The following is a 21081-nucleotide window of genomic DNA, read 5'->3' as shown; positions in this document are numbered from 1 at the left end:
AGATGAGAAAGGCACGTTTCTTAAGCCCAGTGACGATGTTTCAAAACAACGAACCATCAAGAAAGCTCGTCGCCGGATGCTGCTGACTCCTGGAATACAAAAAATGGATGATGTTAACAATTTTAAAAAATTTGCTAAATTTCCCCAAAAAAAGCTAAGGCTAAAGCCTTAGAAAATATTCAAATTAGATTTTTTTTTATTATTTTAAATTTTTTATTCTTTGTTTATTTAAAGCATTATTTGAGTGAAAAGAAACTTATCTCAACAAATTATCATTAAAATAAATCAATCTAAGCGTTTAGTGACGGGGTGAATGTTAAATGGGGTTATTTCCAAATGTTTTAATTTAAATTAAGGTAAAATAAACATAATGAAAAATAACATTCTTTTAATCATTTTCAATAGATAACCGTTATAAGTGAGAATTAAACCCTTATAAGCCTTAAATCATTTTTCATTATCATTCAATTTGTTTCCAAAAATTTGATGCTTAAATTACAAACCACAAGCGACACGCAACACGTTTATTGTTGCTGTCAAATTTGTGTTAATTTTGTTTTTCAAAATGCATTTCACTCATTTCCACTGCTTACACGAACCCGTAATCATTCCATCAAGGTTCTTGAACGATCATCTTTATCATGGCCGCCCGCTTTTGTACAATCACCGTCTGGTTTCTTCACACTTTCGGTCGTGTTGTACAGATAAATCTCATTACCATTTCAATGGGAAAACTTTTTCTCACGTTTCACGTCGACAGCATAAACACATCAGAAACGCAAGATGATGCCCGTACGCTACCCATGCACCATCATCCGTCCACCATTGAGCGATATGACAGGTCCGTCAGTACTTTCTCTGCGGATATTCTTGGTAATGGTGAAGCGTAAAAATCATGGAAAACACCACTGGCACCATTCCTGGAACAATTATATCCTTCGAAATCGTGTACACAACGCAGAAGCGGTAGATTGCATGATGATTGTTGATCATTCAAGTGGCAAATCGTCGCCTCCGGTTTCGGTTGCGTCACGCAGAACATTGGCATTTTACGCTGGTTAAGATGTTGCTTTTGTTTATTGCCAAAATTGTTCGTGTGGTGTATTTTTTTTTGTTCATATTTTTATGATTTTTTGGTTTCTTTACTTCCACAGTCACAATTACTACAAGAGTTTGGAAAGGCATGTCAATAATATCGTACCCAGTGGGAAGATCACAAACAATCTTGACAATAGCAGCTACAAATTGATTTTTCCCTGCTAGAAGACATTTCTTGGGGGTTTTTTTCTCCATCCGTATGCTACCTAATTTTGCGTCTTGAAGGAACAATTCCATCGAAATTCATAGCAAAACACTGTAAAAAGCAAGACTTTTATTTTGTGGATCATAAAACGAGAAGAACCGGGAATGGTAAAAAATAAACCTAAAATGAAGAGAGGAAACAAAGTACAATCAAACAAGTTTGGGATGTCCCGAGCTTTACACCATCTGCTGCAAACCGTGTGGATTGAAGCGAAACGACAGAAAATAAATTTCAACTTCTTACGGACGAGCACTGGATTTTCCGGTACCAGAACAAAACAAACTCACTGGCTAAGATGACGGTGCGATCGCTGCATGATTAAACTGCTCGCTTTTCGGGAGTAGACAAACTTCACTTTGCAAACAGTGCTTTGTGCGAATTTCCTTTATGTGCGTGTGTACAATTGTCTTCGCTCTGTGTGTAGCTGGCTTGTTCCAGCGATTGACGCAACCCATCGCTGAGTTCTGAACCAGTACAGCCGCGGAAGTACTTATGCAGTTAAGTTGTGTGCCGGAAGGATAGCACGACACTCTGTAACATCTGCGACTGGCGAAGGGTGTAGGGAAAACAAAAACAAAAGCTAAAACGATTCAAGGGACCGTTAATACTGAAAGCTGTTATGTAGTGCTGGACGCAAATTGCTTTATGCAAATGAGTCACTTCATCATCGGGCTCTTGGGGAAGAGTGTGAAAAAAATAGCAACAAACAAACCGGACTTTACGGCTTACTTCTTAGAGTTTATCCATGGGAAGGCAGGTAAAATCTAGGACATATAAAAAATTTTTTAGTACCACTTTTGGCTAATCCTGCGAAGCTATCAAGCTTTCGGTAGCTGTTTGCTTCACGGCACAAAATGGTAGGCGTGATGGTATGGGTTTCGTTACATTGCGCTGTTACTGAAAGCTGAATTCCTTATTACCGTTTTAATAGTAATAACAATCATAATAATAACGATACCATTACTAGAACATCCTGTCCCCAAAATTGCCACGCTGCATCCCATTAAGCTAGCTAGTCAACATTTTTTCCAGGAAATTTATCACTGCCTAATCCCGCGTTTGGAAGCCACCCGCGGTCGCGATTATTTTGATCAACAGTTTTGCGATATTTGCGATACGGCCCAATATGACCCAATAATCGAAGAACAACAACAACAAGTGCCGTCAGCAGCTGTGAATATTGATGGCAAATAGGCGTATGAATTGGTCACGCATCGTCACGCCGAATGAGCCGAAACTTCATTAGACGGCGGCATAAGGACTAAGATGATGGTAAGGAAACTGACCGCAAAGAAGTTTATCGATGCTTAGGGCAATGATTAATTTCAACGTTTTGCCAGTGACAGTAACAGTTGCAGTCAATGTCGTTGATGATTCTTGGAATTTTTGGCACAATACTCCCTCTCCCTGACTAATCTTCATTAAAGTCTTTTGCCGATGGTGGTTGTGAATTTAATTAAATCACTCCGTTAAATCAAGCATAAAGTCGTTATTTACACAGAAAAAGTGTATTAAAACAGATAAAATGAATACTTTTGGTTTGTTTAATTATTTTTAGTATTTGCATACTTTCAGGCGTTTCGATACCGGATTTCTTCTTTCCGGATCGAGGGAGTAATACCTCCCTTATGAAATAACATCGTCGAGGATGTACTGAAGTTCTATTTCAGTAGCCAACTATCCGACAAATCTCTATAAATATTCATATCTAGCGTATGATTGTGCTCGAACATTGTTCTTGTGCCACAACCCTTTATCGTTTACGTTACCATCTTCAAACTTATGACAAACAATATTAATTCCTTTCTTCCTTGGTAACTATGTGCAGCCCGTCTCAAACTACTTATCATACTTCTATTGAAACAAAACCACATCCTTGCTATTGGTACAGCAAAATCCACTGTTCAAACCAATTTCCCATTTCGTTGAATCGATTACTTCTTCAAAGACCCGGGAGATCCGGGTCTTCGGTATCTCCGCCATTGCTAAACCTAGCTGCAGGAAAATCCAAAAATAGTTCTTCCCATACATTGTATGAACCAGTTCGTCTGGTAACGTCATTAAAAGACAATTTTCTTTGGCAACTGATCAACGTACCAAGAGATCGGTCTCTGTATACCACCGCTGCATCATTGGTCTAAGAAAGTACATCGTGTGTACTTGAAACACGAGCCCATACGGTATCGCTTTGTTTTTATTGTCTTTAGATTCCCCAATCACTGGAAATTGTAGTTTGAAAGCATATTTTATCCTTCATACGTTCAACCTTTTCCACTACCAATAATGGTACCAAAATTTGTATGTGTTTTGCTTACCGTGTCACACACTCTCAGGAAAGAATTTTCTATCTACATCTCTACACGGGATTGTGTTTTTTTTCTGTTGTTGGCCCGTTACCTTCTAGATAATTTAACGGGAATTGAAAACGGGGTTTTTCGATTATTATTCTTTATTATTATTATTATCATCTATCCGGCAACGAACCGGGAATGGGGTGTTTGTTGCAAGAACCGAGCGTGTTTCCGCGTCAGCACATATCGGGCAGAAAGTTGGAAAATGCACTGTACCGTCAGCTAGGCGTTCAGTGTTTGCTTAGCCGCTGCTGGCAATTTCCCATTCCATCCTCCGTCCCGGAAGTGGCAACCGGAAGCGATCTTTGACGAGGCACAATTTAGCTTGCCTCATCGTCCCTTATCGACACGATCCAGCAGAAGCCGGATAAACGAAAAGAGATAAGAATGGTACGGTGGCATTTCGGTGCAGGAAGGATTAGAATATCCCTCGGTTGTTTTTTTCCTACTCCACGATCTTTCTGGTTGGGGTTTTTTTTTCTTTGTTTTTCTTCTGCACCATTTTCCTCTTTCTCTCTCTCTGTCGCGCCAGTTCAAGAAGGTCTTATCCGAAAACATTCAATTTATTCGCAGTGTGAAAGGAAAAAGGGATGAAAATTGCGTAACCATATCCGTTGTTGGCAGGTTGGGGACAACGACAGCGAAATATGTAAGCGTAGCTCGAATACGGAACTCTTAACGTGCCGCGGTAGAAATAGAACCATTGTCAAGGTGGAATTATGCAAACGGGCTTACCATTTGGCTGGAGGAACGAAGAACGCGTCTAAAGGGTGGGTCGCAACAAAACAACAAAAAAACATGGCTCTAGTTTATACGGGTAGCGACGAATTGCTATATGATGCTACCCTTGAAATATGCTGCAGTAAACCGAAAAAAAATCCACATCTTCAAATCGAAGGAAAGGAACTTTAAAACCAAGCGTCGCAGACTAACTGGGTGGAACCGTCTGTAAAGTTAGGAATTGAAACTCCACCACACCAGCTTCCCGGCGCTGAATGGCCAGTGGTTGACAAGTAAGTGGGCTTGTACATAAGAAAGAGGAGTTGTTCTTGTCTTGTTTGTCTAACAGATTACATAACTTTAGGCAGTTTTTGGTTACGAGAATCGAGATACTGGCTATTTGGAGTTTGATGTTGGATTATTGAAACATTTGGGCTCTGCAAAAAAAAATCCTCAGATTGTACAACCTTTTATAGATCACATATCATATCCTTCTTGCTTTAGGATATTAATACTTTCAGGATATTCATCTTTTAATTTATTCTTTATTCGATTTGCTCATACATATATAAAAGCAACAATAAGAAGCATATTTATTTAGTGCATCCAAAACAACTAATTGCGTTTAAAGATTTTTTACAAGTATTTAATATTAGTTTAATTTAATCTTTAATTGTGAAAAATTTAAAAAAACCATAAATTGTAAGTGTTTTTAAAATATTATTAGCGCAATAACTTCCTATAGCAAATAGTGAAAATTCACCTTGTAAAATTGGACATAAATACATAAATAGTACAGATCAAGTACATTTCACTTGATCTCCATTTGATCAATTAACATTCATATTAATACTGTTCAAAGGAACCATAAAAGTTACTCGATTTTGAAACTGTCATTTCCGGAATGTTCGGATAGTCCGACAACCGGTTAACTGCCACTCGGATAACTTGTTGTTCTGCTGCCCTTTGCCCGTGTACAAATATTTGTTTATTTATTAAATTTACAAAATCGCTTTTTCTTCAATTCTTTCCGATAGTTTTAGCTGAGAAGGTGTAACAACCTTACCGTTTGTTACAAATGTATCAAATTTAGCAAGTAATCACGTACCTTGCCCATTCCTGATGCCTGATGAAATTTTACTACCTTACCTAAGAGCGTAACATGTTGCTGTTGCAATCTAGCTAAGTTCATACACTGTGCAGTACCATATTGCGCCCGATTCGCGCCACGAAATGTGTTCTCCAATACGTTTGGTTTTTATTTATTTTTCATCGCAAATAGTACGGTGACTGGGCGCAAGGGTAAAATGGCTCTAGAAATAGCGCTAGCAACGTATAAACTTTTCCTCACTAAACGAAAACCAATTTTTGAAGCCTTCTGTTCAACCTTCCCGTAGATGCGGTAGCGTTGATGCTACGTTCAACATATGTGAACGTTCCTTCCTATCAGCATCCTCTCTCTCTCTCTCTGCAAATCATCTGCAGCATAGGTTTTTCTAGTGTGAGTTGATGCAAATTTCATTCAAGCAGCGGTGAGTCGAGGGTTGAGAAAGTTGCCGAACAAGATATGCGATACGAAGGAATTCATAGCAGCACGTTCACACCGCAGCGAACGTCAGCCGTTGTTGTGAAATCCTCCCAAGACTCGTTAAGCAGCAGAAGCGCGGAGTTTTGGTAGCAGAAAGTGCAAAGCTTTCCGCAAGCTTTCCCCATCCTTACCTGTTTAGAGGACGTGAGAAAATCGCATCCTTTTATTTACATTCCATTCTTCGGTCATGATCTCAAGGAAGGGCGTCAAAAAAAAAATCCCCCACCACGACCATGGCTGAATCGGAAGCATAGGATGTGCATAGTTGTAAAATTCTTTACCTTTTTCTCGCACATGGCGCTTACCGGTGGTGTACGGTTTGGTTTGAGGCGAAAATTTAAATAATGGACAAATTGCTTCAAACGTACCCACACCGAAAAGTTTGGTCGAGAAACGTTTAGACCGCAGGTTTTTTGGGGAGAGCGTGTACCGCTTTGGGAATGGAATAACAATGAGGTGAACATAGGATGTATTTTTTTCTTTTGGTTTCCTGTTCCCACAGAAGACGTTTTACATTATCGTAGAGGATCCCCCTCGGTTTTGTGGGAATGTTTTTGAACTTGGAATGTACTGACAGCACAAAATGAACCTAGGTAGGGCGAGTTAGCGTTTCGGAAGATAGAGAGTAAAAACTTTTTCAATCGATTCGCATAGCAAAAGCACCGCAAGTTTTCGTGTTTCTAGTTCGGTTTGATTGGTTCAATATGGTTTTCGATATGCATTATGGTTTGATTTGAAATCGTGTTCGCTGCTTTTGATTTTCTGCTTGAAAGAATGTGCAATTGATTGGTTTCTTGTGGTTTGCAATGTTTTCTTTTGTATGTTTTTTTTGTATATATTTGTGATTTTTCGTTCGTTATGTAACGCTTGTAGCAATTTGGTACGAAACAAATTTTATTATTTTTTATAATAAAACGTAACTCAATATTATGCTTTGCTAATAACTTTTACTTAGTTAAGGATTTGTTTTTTTATAAAACAAGATATTTTTAATGTCTTTATCTACTTATCCAAAAGCATTTGATGTCTTCTAGTAAAGCAAATATTTTTTTTATAAAAACAACAAAAATACACTTTATACACACCTTGGTAAACTGGTTAGGTTAATAACTTTCCTTTAAAAAAAATTGAAACATCTTTTTGTGTATACGTTAAGAGATTTCCTTAGCATTTATTTATGTTTTTCCATACTTTTCGATCTTTCGATATTACTTTATTTGAATCACTTGTGAAAATGATGAAAATGTCGAAAATTTAACAAATTTTTGAACTCAATTCTTTTGATTACCTTTTTTTATCGAACAACAAAAATGTTGCCATTTTAATAAAATTCACAATCGAAAAAATCGCAATAAATCGATCGCGTCCTTGACGGGGGAAACTACAAAGGAATCCGCATCCATCGAACATTACGCCTTTTGCGGCGTTTGTTGCTCTCGAACGAGAAATGGGCAATGAAAATGTAATGCTTATGCATCCTCCTACATATTGCTGTTGATATCAACCGTTGATATTACTACATCCACTCATAAAGTTACTCTTCGGAACGGATATGAAATGAAACTTTATCAACATTTGGACGTAAAATGTTTTGTCTTTGATTAACGTGTCCATATTGTCTCCTATAAAATCTGCCAAAAGAGACCTGTATTTGGACGATATCGTCCCATATCGCACAACCCGAATCATAACTAAGGAGAAATGTTTTATGCCTCTGTACTAAGCATATTCCCTTATTACTAGAACCCATGCTTTCTCTATCGATTTATTTGCTTCACGAAAATCTGTCTGCTTCTCATTCCCAGCACCATCAATCCGATCCTGTACAATGTGATGTCACATCGGTATCGGGTTGCATTTCGAGAAACGCTCTGCGGACGGCGGCGTGGCTTCGGTACCGGGTTTGCGCGCGATCAGTCCAGCTTCCGGGAGACGACAATCGATGTCAATATAGCGGGCGGTGGTAACGGTGCTAGCAGCTACGGTGGCTACGAAAGTTCTCGATTGGTAAGTATGATTCTGAGGAACTACGAGTTTGACATTGCGTTCAAATGCCGCATTCAATCTGCTCGGGTGCCTGTTCGGGAAGAAATTAGATGATTAGCAGATTCCAGCGTGGAAATGCTTCTTGAAATGCCAAAGGCTTTGCAATGAGATGGATTTTAATTAAAAACTACCCAACTGGCATACTATCGTGGCGGATGCGCATTCCTTCTGGACAAGAATGTAGCGCTAAAATTCAGCTAAACAGCATAACTTGATTTGATGGTTAAGCAAATATGTTGTATTAAATTAATGCCACAGCCAGGTACTTTGCAATTGCTTACATCGATGGAAATATTGTCACGTGTTGTGTTCTTCAAGGAAAGAATGTCATACATTCTAGAAGCAGATTAAACTAACACCTTTCTGACATTCAAACAGTGATTTTCTATAGACTTGAACTGCTGCTGTTTCATTACTTTATTCAATTTTGGAATAAACCTTTTAATACAAAACAATAAATGTATAATAATAGGCATAAAATACGTGTTTATAGCCTTCCAAATAATCAACGAAACTTTGAAAGTTTAGAACAACTTCACCTTTAAAGAGCTTTCCCAAAATCCATTATTGCCACCTGGTTCAGCGTCGAAAAATTAACTAAACAACACGCGTTAGCGTGGGCACCGGCATCAGCAAAGCTTGGTACGCGGTGTTTACCTAAACTGGACCGTTGTCTGCATGTGGTAGTAATTTCCTCGAAAGCAGATTAACACATTAGCACCATGCTGCTAATTGAGAGGTTTTAACAACGACCGGGCGCCTCCATCGGGTTTTATGGCGCTTTATCTCGATACGTTCGGGGTACGGACGGGTTTTCGAAAAAGGGGGCGAGTTTTTGCGAAAAGTCCATTATATTTGTCTGACGAGGTATTTGCCAATACATACATAAACATCGGATAACATCGTTTCATTGGAATGTTATTACTATTCTGCAGCGTTTTAGAACACTTTGGACGTGTTCACCATCGGATAGGATGGAATAAAAGCCGCTGGCAGGAAATGTTTAATTTTCTATCGAAGATACAACGCTTTTCGTGTTTAAAAGTAGAACATGGGATGAGTTAAATACAATAAAATTTAAAGACTAATTAGGACCGTACAAAACATAACAAACAAAGACGGAAAACTCCACAGGGTGTAAATCACCCAGTAAAATGCTTGATTCTGTTCCTTATTTGAATTATCCCTTTCATTGTTGGACATTTCCTGTTCTTGTTGTTGTATCTATCGTCAAAAATTGCTGAAATTTGGAAAATTCGCTGAAAGTTCGCTCGTTTTTCGCTCATAAACTGGAAGTACCAATTGGCCCATCCTCATCACTGTTGCGCACTGGGAAAATTGTTTCACTCTGCACCATAAAGCTTGAACACCCGCCTTGGTTCCGAAATCAAAAGCCTCTGCGAAACTGACTGCGAACCGTCACTTCACCGGAAAACCGTTTACCCCTTACGGTTCAGGGGGGCGTACAGACCGTACGCTTCCGAGAAAGCATACCGTTACGTATAAACATGTACCGTTTCCCACTCACAAAATGGTTCACCCATTTGTCATTGGCAAGTGATGGGTTGGAAAATTGAATTTAACAATCCCACGGCCACGCGGTCACGGTGTCATGAGGTTTGTGTGTTTTTGATGCTTGAGTTGTACGTTTTCGAGGAGCGAAATGTTTCTGTCTCTTTTTCTGTCCTCGCTTCTTTTGTTGCCAGTAAAAAGACAACGTTTTTTTTTTTGGTTGCTCGTTGATTTTTGGCAATGTTATAAAGATACAATAAAAAAGTACATTTGTTCCGAGAAAAAAAAAAGTGTTTGCTTTTTTTGTTACTTTTTATTTAAATTTCTTCCCTCGCTGTATACAATCATTCACACAGAGGTTAGTTGCCTAAAGGGTTGTTGTGTTTGGGCAACATGAACCCCGCAAGTCTGCAGCAGGTCTGATAACTGGGAAATGGGTATTTTTTTAAAACCATTTCTGATTTTGTAATCCGATAGCCACCTAAGTGTTTTTTCTCTCGGAAATCCTTTTTTCGCGTTTCCACAACCAGCGGTTTTAAATAAATTTGAAACTAAGGTTGATGCAAAAAGCATTATCTTGCATAGATAAGCGTAAAGTATCTTGCAGAATGAAGTTATTAAATATATGGGATCGTTTGAGGAAAAAAATACTTTAGTTTATACTTTTTTTCTTGTGTTTTACTCAATTTTAATCGCATGTTTTTTTTTCTGGCAGTTCAACACCAATAGAACAAAATATGTCTGAATGATTTTGATTATCTTTTTCATCATCTAAAAATGTCCGATTTTGAAATCATTTTAACACTAATATCAAAAGGTTACAAACATGATTGGAAAAATGATTAAATAGCAGCTAAATCTTTATTTACCCATAAATATAAAGGAAGCAAATTAAATGAAAACCTAATCTAACATTATTTAACATTCGATCGTACAATATTTACCCGCACGCACCCATGTACGCGCAAGGAGCAAATTTACACTAAACAACAGCTTGCGCGAATAAATGCAAACGAAACCAAGTTCATATTCATGCGAACGCACGGTTTTACGAGGTATTCTGCTGCATGAATATTAAAAAAGTTCAACTTAGATGGGTGAGGCAAAAAAAAAAACCTCAACAAAATTCACCATACAAAAAAAAAATCCGTTGCACCGCGGGCGCGCTTAACCGAGCAAAACGAACGTAACTCGGTATTTGTGAAAGAAAAATGCTGTTCCGACCACTTTTGAGCAGATGGTGGTTCCACTCGCCGGAGTGGAAATCTTTGCATGTGAGCTTAAAACTTATCAGTCACGATATTTAATACTGCGAACAGTGAAAATTTTGTTCAAACCAACCACAAGAAGGCAAGGCAATAAAAGAAAGCACATCCATACACGGTTTGCAACAAGCGGTTTGCAACGGAAAATAACTTTAAGCGAAGGAAAAACATTCGGTTCTCCTTAGAGAAGATTTAGTGGTTAGGTGTTTGTGTTTTTTTTTAATTTGTTTTTAACGCTATAATGTTCATTTGCTGTAGTATGTGGCTGTGGTTTTGAGGGAAAATTTTTTAAAAATCCATATCCAAACACAGCATAACGTTTTCCAATCCTCCTTAAGGCACTCAATACAAGAAAGAAAATTCATTTATTTTTAATCTGAATTTCTAATTAAAACAAAATTTTGGTAAATAATAGCACAATTTTATAGAAATCTTCCCAAAATCGAGTAACAATTTTCCTTCATTTTCAGCTACGGGCACGATCGATGATGCAATCCAAACGATCCCGATTTCGGGGCACGCTGCATACGAACAACAGTATACGGTACAGTGACAACTGCATTCGGCGGAATTCCCTACAGGTACGGTTTTGCCTTTTTGGCCTACGGCTAGCTTAAATGCCAACTCATTTCCCTCCCACCCGGTGCCCGGTAGTGGGATGGGAATGGGTGAGGTAAACATCAAATTCAGTTCCGCCAGTTGTCGTTCTCGATGATGCCGCGCTAGCCAGGACCATTAAACCGAGACCAAATTCTCGAACGTGGAGAGTTCGCCATCGTAACCGTCCGCCAGCACAATCGCCACACAACGACTCCGTTACATTATTCCATTTCATTAGCGTTCGATGATGATAAGGATCGCGTTACACCACGGCAAAACGTTCAAGCTTCGGCAGATTGGCAAACGGATCTTTGTACAGCACACATTCTAGGGGCAACCACTTCAAGCCCGGTCTCTGTTCGTTCTGGTCGTATAATACACTGCTGACCTACATCAGTCTGGGTTTTGCTGTCTTTTATTTCTGCACAAATAGTTTCATTCCCCTTTATGCGTTTTTTTTCCCTTTGCACGTCAACGAATCGTATCGTACGTTTTTCCGGTAGCGAAAGTTCCGAGTTTTCTGTTCGGTGGCCATCTCCTTTTAATGGTAGCTTGATTGGAAATTGGTTACCATTTTTCGGCAGGCATTCGAACTTCCATTTTCATTCACTTCACTTCGGTACGGGTTGGAACACAAATCTTTGATCTAACATATTTCATCTTTACGAGAGTTTCTAGTCAGCGAAAATGGGCTTTTTTCTCCAAAGATAAGCGGTAACGGGGTGTGAGGCAAAACTGGCCAAAAAGGGAATGCTCTCTTTATCAACAACCGGATGGCCAATGTATCACGCTCACAAAAACAGGACCATATTATACGTATCAATTTGATTACCAGGGAAATGTGTTGCGGCAACTAAGAGTAGGAGGAAAAACTGTTTATTCCCATTCCTATTTTACCATCTTCTACCAGCTGGGAAATCTCTTATTTGATGTACACGATGTAATGCAAATCCACATCTCTTTGGTTCTCGTTCCTTCACACTCAAGCGTACCGCACACGTAAGCGTCATCGGCTGGAACCGCACGGCAAACCGCGTATCGGACGTACAAAGTAAGCATAGACACTACACCTGGAAGGCGTCCAAGAAGACTCCATCTTCACTGTAATCCCCTACAATCAGGGGAAAGTGGACCTCAGTGGACCCTACTTCTTCTCCCTCTCGCTCTCTCTCTCTCTCTCTCTCTCCTCACCGCCCTTTGTCATCAGTTACATTGCTCAATAGGAATGTTTTCCCTTAATCTTGACCGATGTGCTCGGTGAAGCTTTAGTCTGGATTGTGCCAGTACGACCAACAACAGTAAGCTGCTCAACCATTTCCTGCATTTCCCACAAACCCCGGCATATCATCTGTCGATTCTCGATCGATTCTCCATCCATCGATGACATTTCCAAACGTATAACGTGCCGATAACACAAGCAGCACGAAACTTGATTGAAACGATTCTACTGCAACCGTTCTTTATGAAATGGGGAAATGAATTGGGAATTGGAAACGGAAAAGGGGAAAAGGGAACTTACATCAGCTACTGATGCTGAACGGCGGCAACTTTACGTGAAAACTAGGGACTAGGGATAGATTTAACTTCCCGAGCGAGTGTGACATGTGTCTTGTTGGGGCTCCTTCCCTATCCAAACCTTTGGTCTCCCCTTGCCGCCATTACCGAAACTGTATTATAGTCTCTAATAATAAATATGTTTGCTAATGGACACCCTGACCCAGCTCGCAACCGAGAATTGATTGTCTATCATTCGTTGTTCTTTTTTCTGTACGTTTTCCATCTGTTTGTCTGCCCGATCCACCCGCACGGATTGTTGGATATCCGATTCGAAAAGAGCATCGTTCTTTGTTACCTTTTGTGTGTGTGTGTGTGTCCACAGTAGCAAAACTTTGTAACAAATTGCACCACCTCTTCTCTTCGTGGCTGCTGAAAAACGAAAAAGAAATGACGATGATGTGATAATTAATATTATTTTCTCGATCGTACATTTTGCTGCTTTCGCTTGTCTTACCAGATTGGCAACATGCCCAGCAGCAGGAACTCACTGTCACCGAACCTTACTACCGATGTTGTCGTGATGCTGGAGAACAATCTTAACGGACGGCCACGGTGCTATACCACATCCGCTACCACACTCGTCACGAATGTTGTCTCGAGCAATTCGACCGTGACGGAAAATAGCTTCAAGATACCGCTGATAAGCATTGACCGACCGGTCGGTACGGAGCGAACCGTTGTACCGCTGGCCGGCAGCCATAGTGGAAGCTGTACAAGCATGGAACCGGCTACCAATTCACACCTGAACGGTGGTGGAAACCTCAACAATAGTAATAATAGCACCCATACCAATAACAATAACAGTGGGTGCAACAATAGAAACTATGATGTGCCGGATGTATCCACCACGGAACAGGTGGACCACCCGTCTGGATCGTCTGCATCATCAGCTGCAACTTCACCATTGCTCGCCTTACCGGCTGTTACGGTTGTGCGGGAAGGTGAGCTTCATCAACCTTCAGTAAACCACCAGACGATGGCAGAGGAACCGGGAACGAATGGAACATTGCCACAGGATGAACAACCCAGTCCGGATATACCCACCGTAACGACGACATTTCACTACCACCCGAACCTTCTTCAGCAACGCTGCGGGGAAATGGAGGAAGTGGTACTACTGACCGATACAAAGCGTGAAACGTGCATTTAACAGTACGGCACGGACCGAGTGGATAGCGACCGAAGGAAAACTGCAAGATGCGTTAAAAAGAGAGATACTCAGACTGGTGGTGTGCGAACCGGGTAGTACTTTCATGCCCGTGCACAAACGACACACGTGACACACGCGACACGTGAGTGAACGTTGACAACAACAACAAAAAAAAAAAAAGAAAGCCCAAAGAAAGTGTTGTTGTTGCACAGTTGCCACAGTTTAGTTTAAATTGTTACGATGATCTTACCGATTACCATCGATTTATTAGTATGTACCAGAAAGGGCACGATAGACGACGAAACGGAACAAAGATGTACAACAATGTGATGATGAGCTTACTAATTAATCCGAACTGTTTCCGAACTGCTTTTTTTGTTTGTTATTTTTTGGTTAACGTGATCTAATCTTCCGAACTACCGCATGATTGGTATGGTGTTGTGGAATATGAAACTGACTTTAACGTATTAGCTTAGTGGTAAAGAACACTAAAAAACACACACAACTAGCCAAACAAAATGTGCATATAAAACGTGTGAAATGATAAAATGAGGCAGGAATGTGTGAGCTGCACAGACAGAAACTAATGGTACAAACAGTTAATCTCCGCACACAATACTTACCATAAAGCGAATGCCCTGTCCATGAGTCTCGATTGGTTTCTGTTTGATTCTGTTTCTATTTTCCGCCCATCCTGTTAAGTCTAAATTATGACACTAGTTTTTCGTTTGTCTCGCTATATTGCCCTTCCATGAAGTTCCGGGAATGTCTTCTTTCTCTTAAAGTACTTAAAAAGTTTTCATGTAAGATTATTTGCCATAAATTGTAACTACTCCTAGAAAGCTACTCTGATGATCATCTTTCCCACTTCGGGGATGTTGCGATATGTTATTGCTCATTTTACTAACTTTCTTTGTTGTAAAAAAAACCAGACCAACCGACCAATATGGCGATTAGAAAACTGTTTGAAGAGGATTACATTTACACGTTTTATGGGATGCATGGTACGGATGTGGTTTGTTGGGAAAATCTCCACAGGACAAAATGATCCGGGAAGGTGAAAAAAATCTAGACAGACAAAAAGAACGCTTCTGGCGAAATCATGTAAAACGCCCTGAAGGATCCCTTGAACTGAACATGCAAAAAAAAAAAAATGACCGGAACTTCAAACATACACACACACACATTCACGGGTACATAGATCTTGGAAGAGGGGATATGTTTGTTGTATACAGAGGATAAATAAAAGTTTAAGATTATTGTACGTTAGCTTTGTACCTACGCTTATCTGTCCGAACGAATTGGTCTAATTTTGGCACGTGCCTGCACACGTACACGGAACTTGCGGTAAGTAACAGGAAGTTTTTGTGCGTTTCTTTGTTTAGAAGCGGTACAGAAAGAAAAGACAAAACTTTGGTTAAAGTTTCGCTGGTGCGGGTGTATTCCTTTTTTTTTTGTTTTTTTGGTTGGCAAAAACAAACCATGCTAAATTGCCAGCACAACGAACAAACCTAAGGGAAGATAAATACGGGATATTGTGGTGCGATGCTTTATTGATTTCCGGCCAGTTAGTGGTAAACGGTGTCATAACTTTGGCCCCAAACCGTTTGATGTGCTGCCAAGTAAGATGATGCTGACGTGCCGGACGGATGGTTTGGCACCATGCCGGAAGTGTGAAGCTAAGGAAAATAAGTAGCAGTGTGGTTGGTAGTAGATGTTGGATAAGAAAATAGTTTGGAATGTAGTTAATTACACGAAACAATGCGATCGTGGATAAGCGTGCTTATTTACCATGTAGCATTCAAAAACAATTTGAAATAAAAGTGTTTACATTTTCGTTTACGATCGAACAGTTAAACACATACTTCTTAGAAGAAATGGTGCGAATACCAAGAGCCAGTCAGCATAGTACAACGTTAGTAAAATTAAGGATAAGGTGAAAGAAACCTTAGTTCTCAATAGTGATAACTGTAATACTTGTGTACATTGCATTTGTTCGACATTATTTCTTTATTTAGTTGGACTTCTTTTAAGAGTTCCAATTTCTCTTGCAATTTTACAAAAAAATCACACAAACGATTAAGTCAATGGCAAACATGCGATCGTGTTTAACATCGCTTTAAGGTATCTTGTTTTGCTTTTTTATGTTCTTTTTTTTTGTTGTGATCTCTGATCCAATATTTAAACCCAGAGTAGGAGAAAAAAACCCAAAACACCACAAACATAATAGTACCGTGCACCATCATTTGTTTCGAATCGAACGCACGAGAATTGCGACAAATTTCGACGGCATACAACAAGGAGCTTTGGACTATGTTGCTTGTTTGCTTCGAAATGTTGCTGTACTTCCCTATGGTATCAAAACGAATTAGTTAATGAACGAACTGATCAATCTCGAACACATCTAAACTAACTGAGAAACGTTAACATAGGTGCAGCTGCTACTGAATGAGCAAACATTATTAGTGTCCACAATGGACAATGGTTCTACACTCTATATTCTACAAGATGTAGCTGTACATTTGGTTGCACGGTGGTGTATTTCTCCGGCAGGAACTGATCAACGTTCTCGAGTTTAAACTGGAACGATGGCTGCACCTGTTCACCGTTAGGCACCTCATTACCCACCAGCGATTCCTTTCGGCTATGTCGGTACTTCGGCCCGAGGGTAGCGATTGCTTCTTCCAGCCCAAGCTCAGCCGCTGCAAGGAAATACTTCTTCGCCATCGAACGACTCGGGCGCAACCCAGCGTACCCGCGGGCATGAAAAACTCCAACATTGTACATTGCTTGCGGGTGACCCTGTTCGGCCGCTTGTTGATAACATTCAAAGGCCTGCAAACGGTACGAAAAAAATGCCATTTTAATGTACGGAAAACGGAATGAAAGTTAAACGTTACCTACCATACGCATATCCTTCGGCATACCGTGACCTTGCTCATAGCAAATGCCGAGGTTAAACGCAGCCCCTGCATGCTGATGGCTAGTGCCCAGCTTCAAATGGGAGACGGCTGATTCAAATTCACCCAGCTCCAAATTGCGACAGCCTAGCTGATACTCGATCTCACCCAGGACGGAGAGTAAGTTCTTAAACGCACCATCGATAGTTTCCGGTTGTCTTTCGTTCTGCAGCGATACTTCCGCTGCGGGTATGTTGCTGTTCTGCGAAACGAAATCATCCCTCGAAACATGCACAGTCGGTTTTGTTTCGTTGTTTATTTGATAAACGAAACGTTGCAGCTCGGCACGATTCCTGTCGGTGTAATCCACAAAATCGTGCCCATCATAAGGGATGAAAGGTGCGTACGATTGGACTAGGGTGCTTCTTTTTTGCTCCTTCTCAACCGACCAAGATTCACCGGCGATGGAAGGTTTCGGAAACGGTGCCGCAAGTCTAGCAGCGGATCGTAAGCCAAAGTGCTGTGCCAACACCTCACAATGGCGTGCCGAAAGTCTACGATGTTCCGAAGCGGCAAAAAGCAACTGAGAAGTTATGCCCTTGCCAAAAGCAGAATGCTCATACCGCCGAGTGCGACGATGAAGGCAGAGCAGCTGGGTGGTATACCATCCACAGATAATGGCACTGGTCTGGAAATGTACAAAAAAAAATGCGAATAAATTGTAAGTTAGATAAGATTCTTATCAGCTTGGTGAAGTTGTTTATATTCTGTTCAGGCGCCTTTTGCTTTCCGGTAGGCTTGTCCTATCAGAATGAGTCAGCAGGTGTAATCCCGACTGCACTTACCCATGTTATTGCACCGAGCCAAGAGTGTTCAATCGGTGTCTGGTGGTATTCCTTCCGCTTAGTGCCCTCTTGATCTGACTGGTTTGAACCGGTACCATACTGCTGCTTCGTCCGTTCACCAAGCTGATTCGGACGGGCAACATGAAGCAAACAGTAGCGTCTACCGTTCGCTTCTTGCTGCTCACGGCCGCAGGTTCCATCGTCCGGTGGCGATTCCCCGCAGAACCGCTCGCTCGCACCACAGTTCCAGGTGCGAGGTACTTCTAGTACATGGGATGTCTTGTCGTACACATCACGTATACGACGGGAAACATATTTCCACATCGCTTGCCGCACTCACTGCTGCATCGACGGTAAGTGGTAATTATACCGTACCGGAACTGTTTGTTTTAAAGCACAAATAGACTAGTAAAAAGGGTGAAATACTTGAAGGAAAGAGAGCTTGTTCGACAGCGAGCAGAGAAAAACAATCGCAAAATATGTCTGGTTTGTTTTTTTTCTTCTTCGGATATTTGACATTTCGTTATGTTGACAACACGTGAGTGCACAATGGTAGAACACATTTATAATTTAATATTTTATTGTGCAAATGATTCTTTTATTCCATTTGCATTTAGTTTATATAATAGAGAAATAATACAAACTGAATTATGTATTGAAAAATAATTATCCCGGTGTTTATATTTTACTTCTTTTCGTCCAAAACAGTGGCTGCGTACTTTTTCTTTTTGTTTGACAGCATTCCCACTTGACAATAGATGCACCGATGTCAAACATACGCGAAGCGTTCGTTTTGGCTTGAGCAAAAGTTCACAACGTTATTGACAAAACAAACACTTTTCCACTATAGTTTGGGTGTAATATAATTCCAGATGGGTCGCGAAAGAGAATCGGATGGATCAGGTGAGTAATTGTTTTAGTTACAGCAAAGTTTTTAGCAAGATTGTACGACTTACACTTCGGATTCTTTTCTTTATGCGACCAGGGTCGGAATCGGGTTCCAGCGGTAGTAACAGCGTAAGTCGAAGCCGAAGTGGCACCCCTCAAGTAGCACCAACACCCGGTTTTTCCTTGGAACATCATGATTCGCGGTATGTTTCTTATGCCCCAAACTCATGCCCCTGGCCTTGGAAACAAACAGTAATAATTACGCTTCGGTTGCAGATCCAACTCGCCCAATCAACGCTCACGTTCCGGCACACCGGCACAGAACAGAAGTAGATCCAATTCGGCCGGTTCGCAGCGTTCGCGATCGGGTTCTGGCGCAAGGTCACGCTCTGGAAGCAGATCTCCCACACCAGGCAGTGCACAGAAACGTCGTAGTAGATCACGCAGTGGTTCCGGATCACCGGCCGGTTCCTATAGGTCTGGTTCTGGTTCGAGACACTCACGCTCCCGTTCACGGTCTCGCTCCCGATCCCGATCGGGAAGCGGAAGGTCTCGTAGCGGCACACCTCAAAACCGTTCCGGAAGTGGAACGCCCGTCAATCGATCACGCAGCGGATCGGCAGCATCGGGATCACCCGGCTCAGGACGGAAATCTCGTTCCCGTTCCCGTTCTGTTCGTTCCGGCTCGGCACGTAGTCGGTCGGGATCTGTGCAATCGCCTGTGAATGAAAAGCGAAAGCGTGCAGTGCTGAGCGATTCCGACTCAGATGGTGGAGCCAAAAAGGAAGCAAAAAAGAAAAACAAACTTATCGACACTGACTCAGAGGAAGAAGCCGCGAAGGACGGTGGAGCGAAAGGGAAGGATGTGACGGCCGATGCACTGTTTGGTGATGCCGATGACATCAGTTCGGATGAAGCGGCCGGTGAAGAGTCTGGCCGGGAGCGGGATGAATTGGATGATCTGGAAGACGAGCAGCGCAAACAGAATCAGGCTCGGGATCGATCACGGGAAAGATCCAGAAGCCGAAGCCGCAGTCGTAGTAGAAGCCGTGACAGTGATCGTCGATCATCGGATGAAGAAGGTAACCGGGATCGGTTAGCACGTTGGGAGGAACCCAAAGAGCCCGAACCGGAACCGGAGCCAATTCCGGAGACGCGAATTGATGTGGAGATTCCCCGAATCGTGACAGATCTCGGACGGGACATTCATTTTGTGAAGTTACCCAATTTCTTGTCCGTCGAGACGCGTCCGTTCGATGTGGACACGTACGAGGATGAAATCGACGAAGAGGAAACACTGGACGAGGAAGGTCGGCAGCGGTTGAAACTGAAGGTGGAAAACACAATCCGCTGGAGGAACAACATCGATCGGCAGGGTAATGCACAGCGCGAAACAAACGCGCGGTTCGTCAAGTGGTCGGACGGTAGCATGAGTTTGCACCTGGGGTCGGAAATTTTTGACGTATACAAGCAGCCCCTACAGGGTGACCATAACCATCTGTTCATACGACAGGGTACGGGATTGCAGGGTCAGTCCGTGTTCCGTACGAAACTTACCTTCCGGCCACACTCGACCGAATCATTCACCCATCAGAAGATGCTCATCTCGCTGGCTGATCGGTCACAGAAAACGTCCGGTATTAAGATCCTTACGCAGGTCGGTTTCGATCCCGATGCGGATCGAAAGCAGAACCTCAAGAAGGAAGAAGAGAAGCTGCGTATGGCGATGCGTGCAAAGCAGACGTCTTCGAAACCGAAGCGCGGTCGGGACTCGGGTGCAAATGCGGGCAATGCGTACCACCATGATGAAGGTTCCGACGATGAGGGTGGAATTTCGATCGCGGCCATTAAAAACAAATTCAAAGGCGATAAAGGGAAAGGGGCCGGATCGAAAGGAAACGCGGCTATTTATTCATCGGACGAGGAAGGTTCGGATGTGGAGACGGGTCGGCGTAAGAAAAATATCGACAAGAAGAGGGCACTCAAATCGTTGGCCGACTCGGATGACAGTGATGCCGGGTCTGGTTCGGAGGGTTCGCACGGAACGCGGTCGCGATCCAATTCTGGATCCGGTTCGGGTTCGGGCGGTGAAGGTTCTGGCAGTGAGAAAAGCGGCAAGGGAGGCAACAATTCTGAAGGGGATAGTGACGAGTAGTAGGGTTAGAGAAGACAACAACAAGAAGATAATGATGATAATGATAAGGACAACTTGCTGTTTTTCCTTAAAAGTTAAAGTAATGCAACAAATATAAATGTAATAAAACAGACGAGGATTAAGATGCAGCAATTTTGTATTGTAGGTAACTTTCCGAAGGAAATGTACAGCAGACAATGAGCATTCCACACGCGCCCTTGT

At 41.7% G+C, this 21081-nt stretch overlaps 3 protein-coding genes across 4 annotated transcripts in view; 2 read left to right on the top strand and 1 right to left on the bottom strand.

Annotated features, from left to right (window-relative positions):
• Nucleotides 1-15356, top strand: part of LOC125765273 (neuropeptides capa receptor) — a 51244-nt gene extending 35888 nt beyond the window's left edge. For both annotated transcript variants that reach the window (XM_049430215.1, XM_049430216.1), the window contains exons 8-10: nt 7768-7969; nt 11256-11366; nt 13400-15356. In XM_049430215.1, the coding sequence (XP_049286172.1) occupies nt 7768-7969; nt 11256-11366; nt 13400-14092 (1006 nt within the window). In that variant the 3' untranslated portion in view covers nt 14093-15356. The remainder of the gene's footprint in view (nt 1-7767; nt 7970-11255; nt 11367-13399) is intronic.
• A 722-nt stretch (nt 15357-16078) lies between these two features.
• On the bottom strand, nt 16079-18351 carry LOC125765274 (uncharacterized). Its single transcript, XM_049430219.1, has 3 exons — nt 17838-18351; nt 16997-17680; nt 16079-16927 (listed from the first exon to the last, which is right to left on the bottom strand). Exons 1-3 carry the CDS (start codon nt 18159-18161, stop codon nt 16580-16582), a joined length of 1356 nt encoding a protein of 451 aa, XP_049286176.1. The 5' UTR covers nt 18162-18351; the 3' UTR covers nt 16079-16579.
• Nucleotides 18352-18594: 243 nt separating this feature from the next.
• On the top strand, nt 18595-21012 carry LOC125765614 (another transcription unit protein). The gene is made up of 3 exons (XM_049430945.1): nt 18595-18740; nt 18823-18928; nt 19002-21012. Exons 1-3 carry the CDS (start codon nt 18710-18712, stop codon nt 20878-20880), a joined length of 2016 nt encoding a protein of 671 aa, XP_049286902.1. The 5' UTR covers nt 18595-18709; the 3' UTR covers nt 20881-21012.
• Nucleotides 21013-21081: the final 69 nt, after the last annotated feature.

The sequence above is a fragment of the Anopheles funestus genome, chromosome 2RL, assembly GCF_943734845.2.
Source record: "Anopheles funestus chromosome 2RL, idAnoFuneDA-416_04, whole genome shotgun sequence".
In the NCBI taxonomy this organism is placed as follows: Eukaryota; Metazoa; Arthropoda; class Insecta; order Diptera; family Culicidae; genus Anopheles; species Anopheles funestus.
This window is presented reverse-complemented; position numbering and strand designations above follow the sequence as displayed.

Excerpts from the sequence above, each read along its gene's own strand:
- LOC125765274 (XM_049430219.1), bottom strand. The coding sequence starts at position 18,161 with ATGTGGAAATATGTTTCCCGTCGTATACGTGATGTGTACGACAAGACA. Across the intron at positions 17,681-17,837 it reads GGCTCGGTGCAATAACATGG|ACCAGTGCCATTATCTGTGG; the intron begins GTAAGTGCAGTC and ends GTACATTTCCAG. Across the intron at positions 16,928-16,996 it reads TGCCGAAGGATATGCGTATG|GCCTTTGAATGTTATCAACA; the intron begins GTAGGTAACGTT and ends TACCGTTTGCAG.
- LOC125765614 (XM_049430945.1), top strand. The coding sequence starts at position 18,710 with ATGGGTCGCGAAAGAGAATCGGATGGATCAG. Across the intron at positions 18,741-18,822 it reads AAGAGAATCGGATGGATCAG|GGTCGGAATCGGGTTCCAGC; the intron begins GTGAGTAATTGT and ends TTATGCGACCAG. Across the intron at positions 18,929-19,001 it reads TTGGAACATCATGATTCGCG|ATCCAACTCGCCCAATCAAC; the intron begins GTATGTTTCTTA and ends CTTCGGTTGCAG.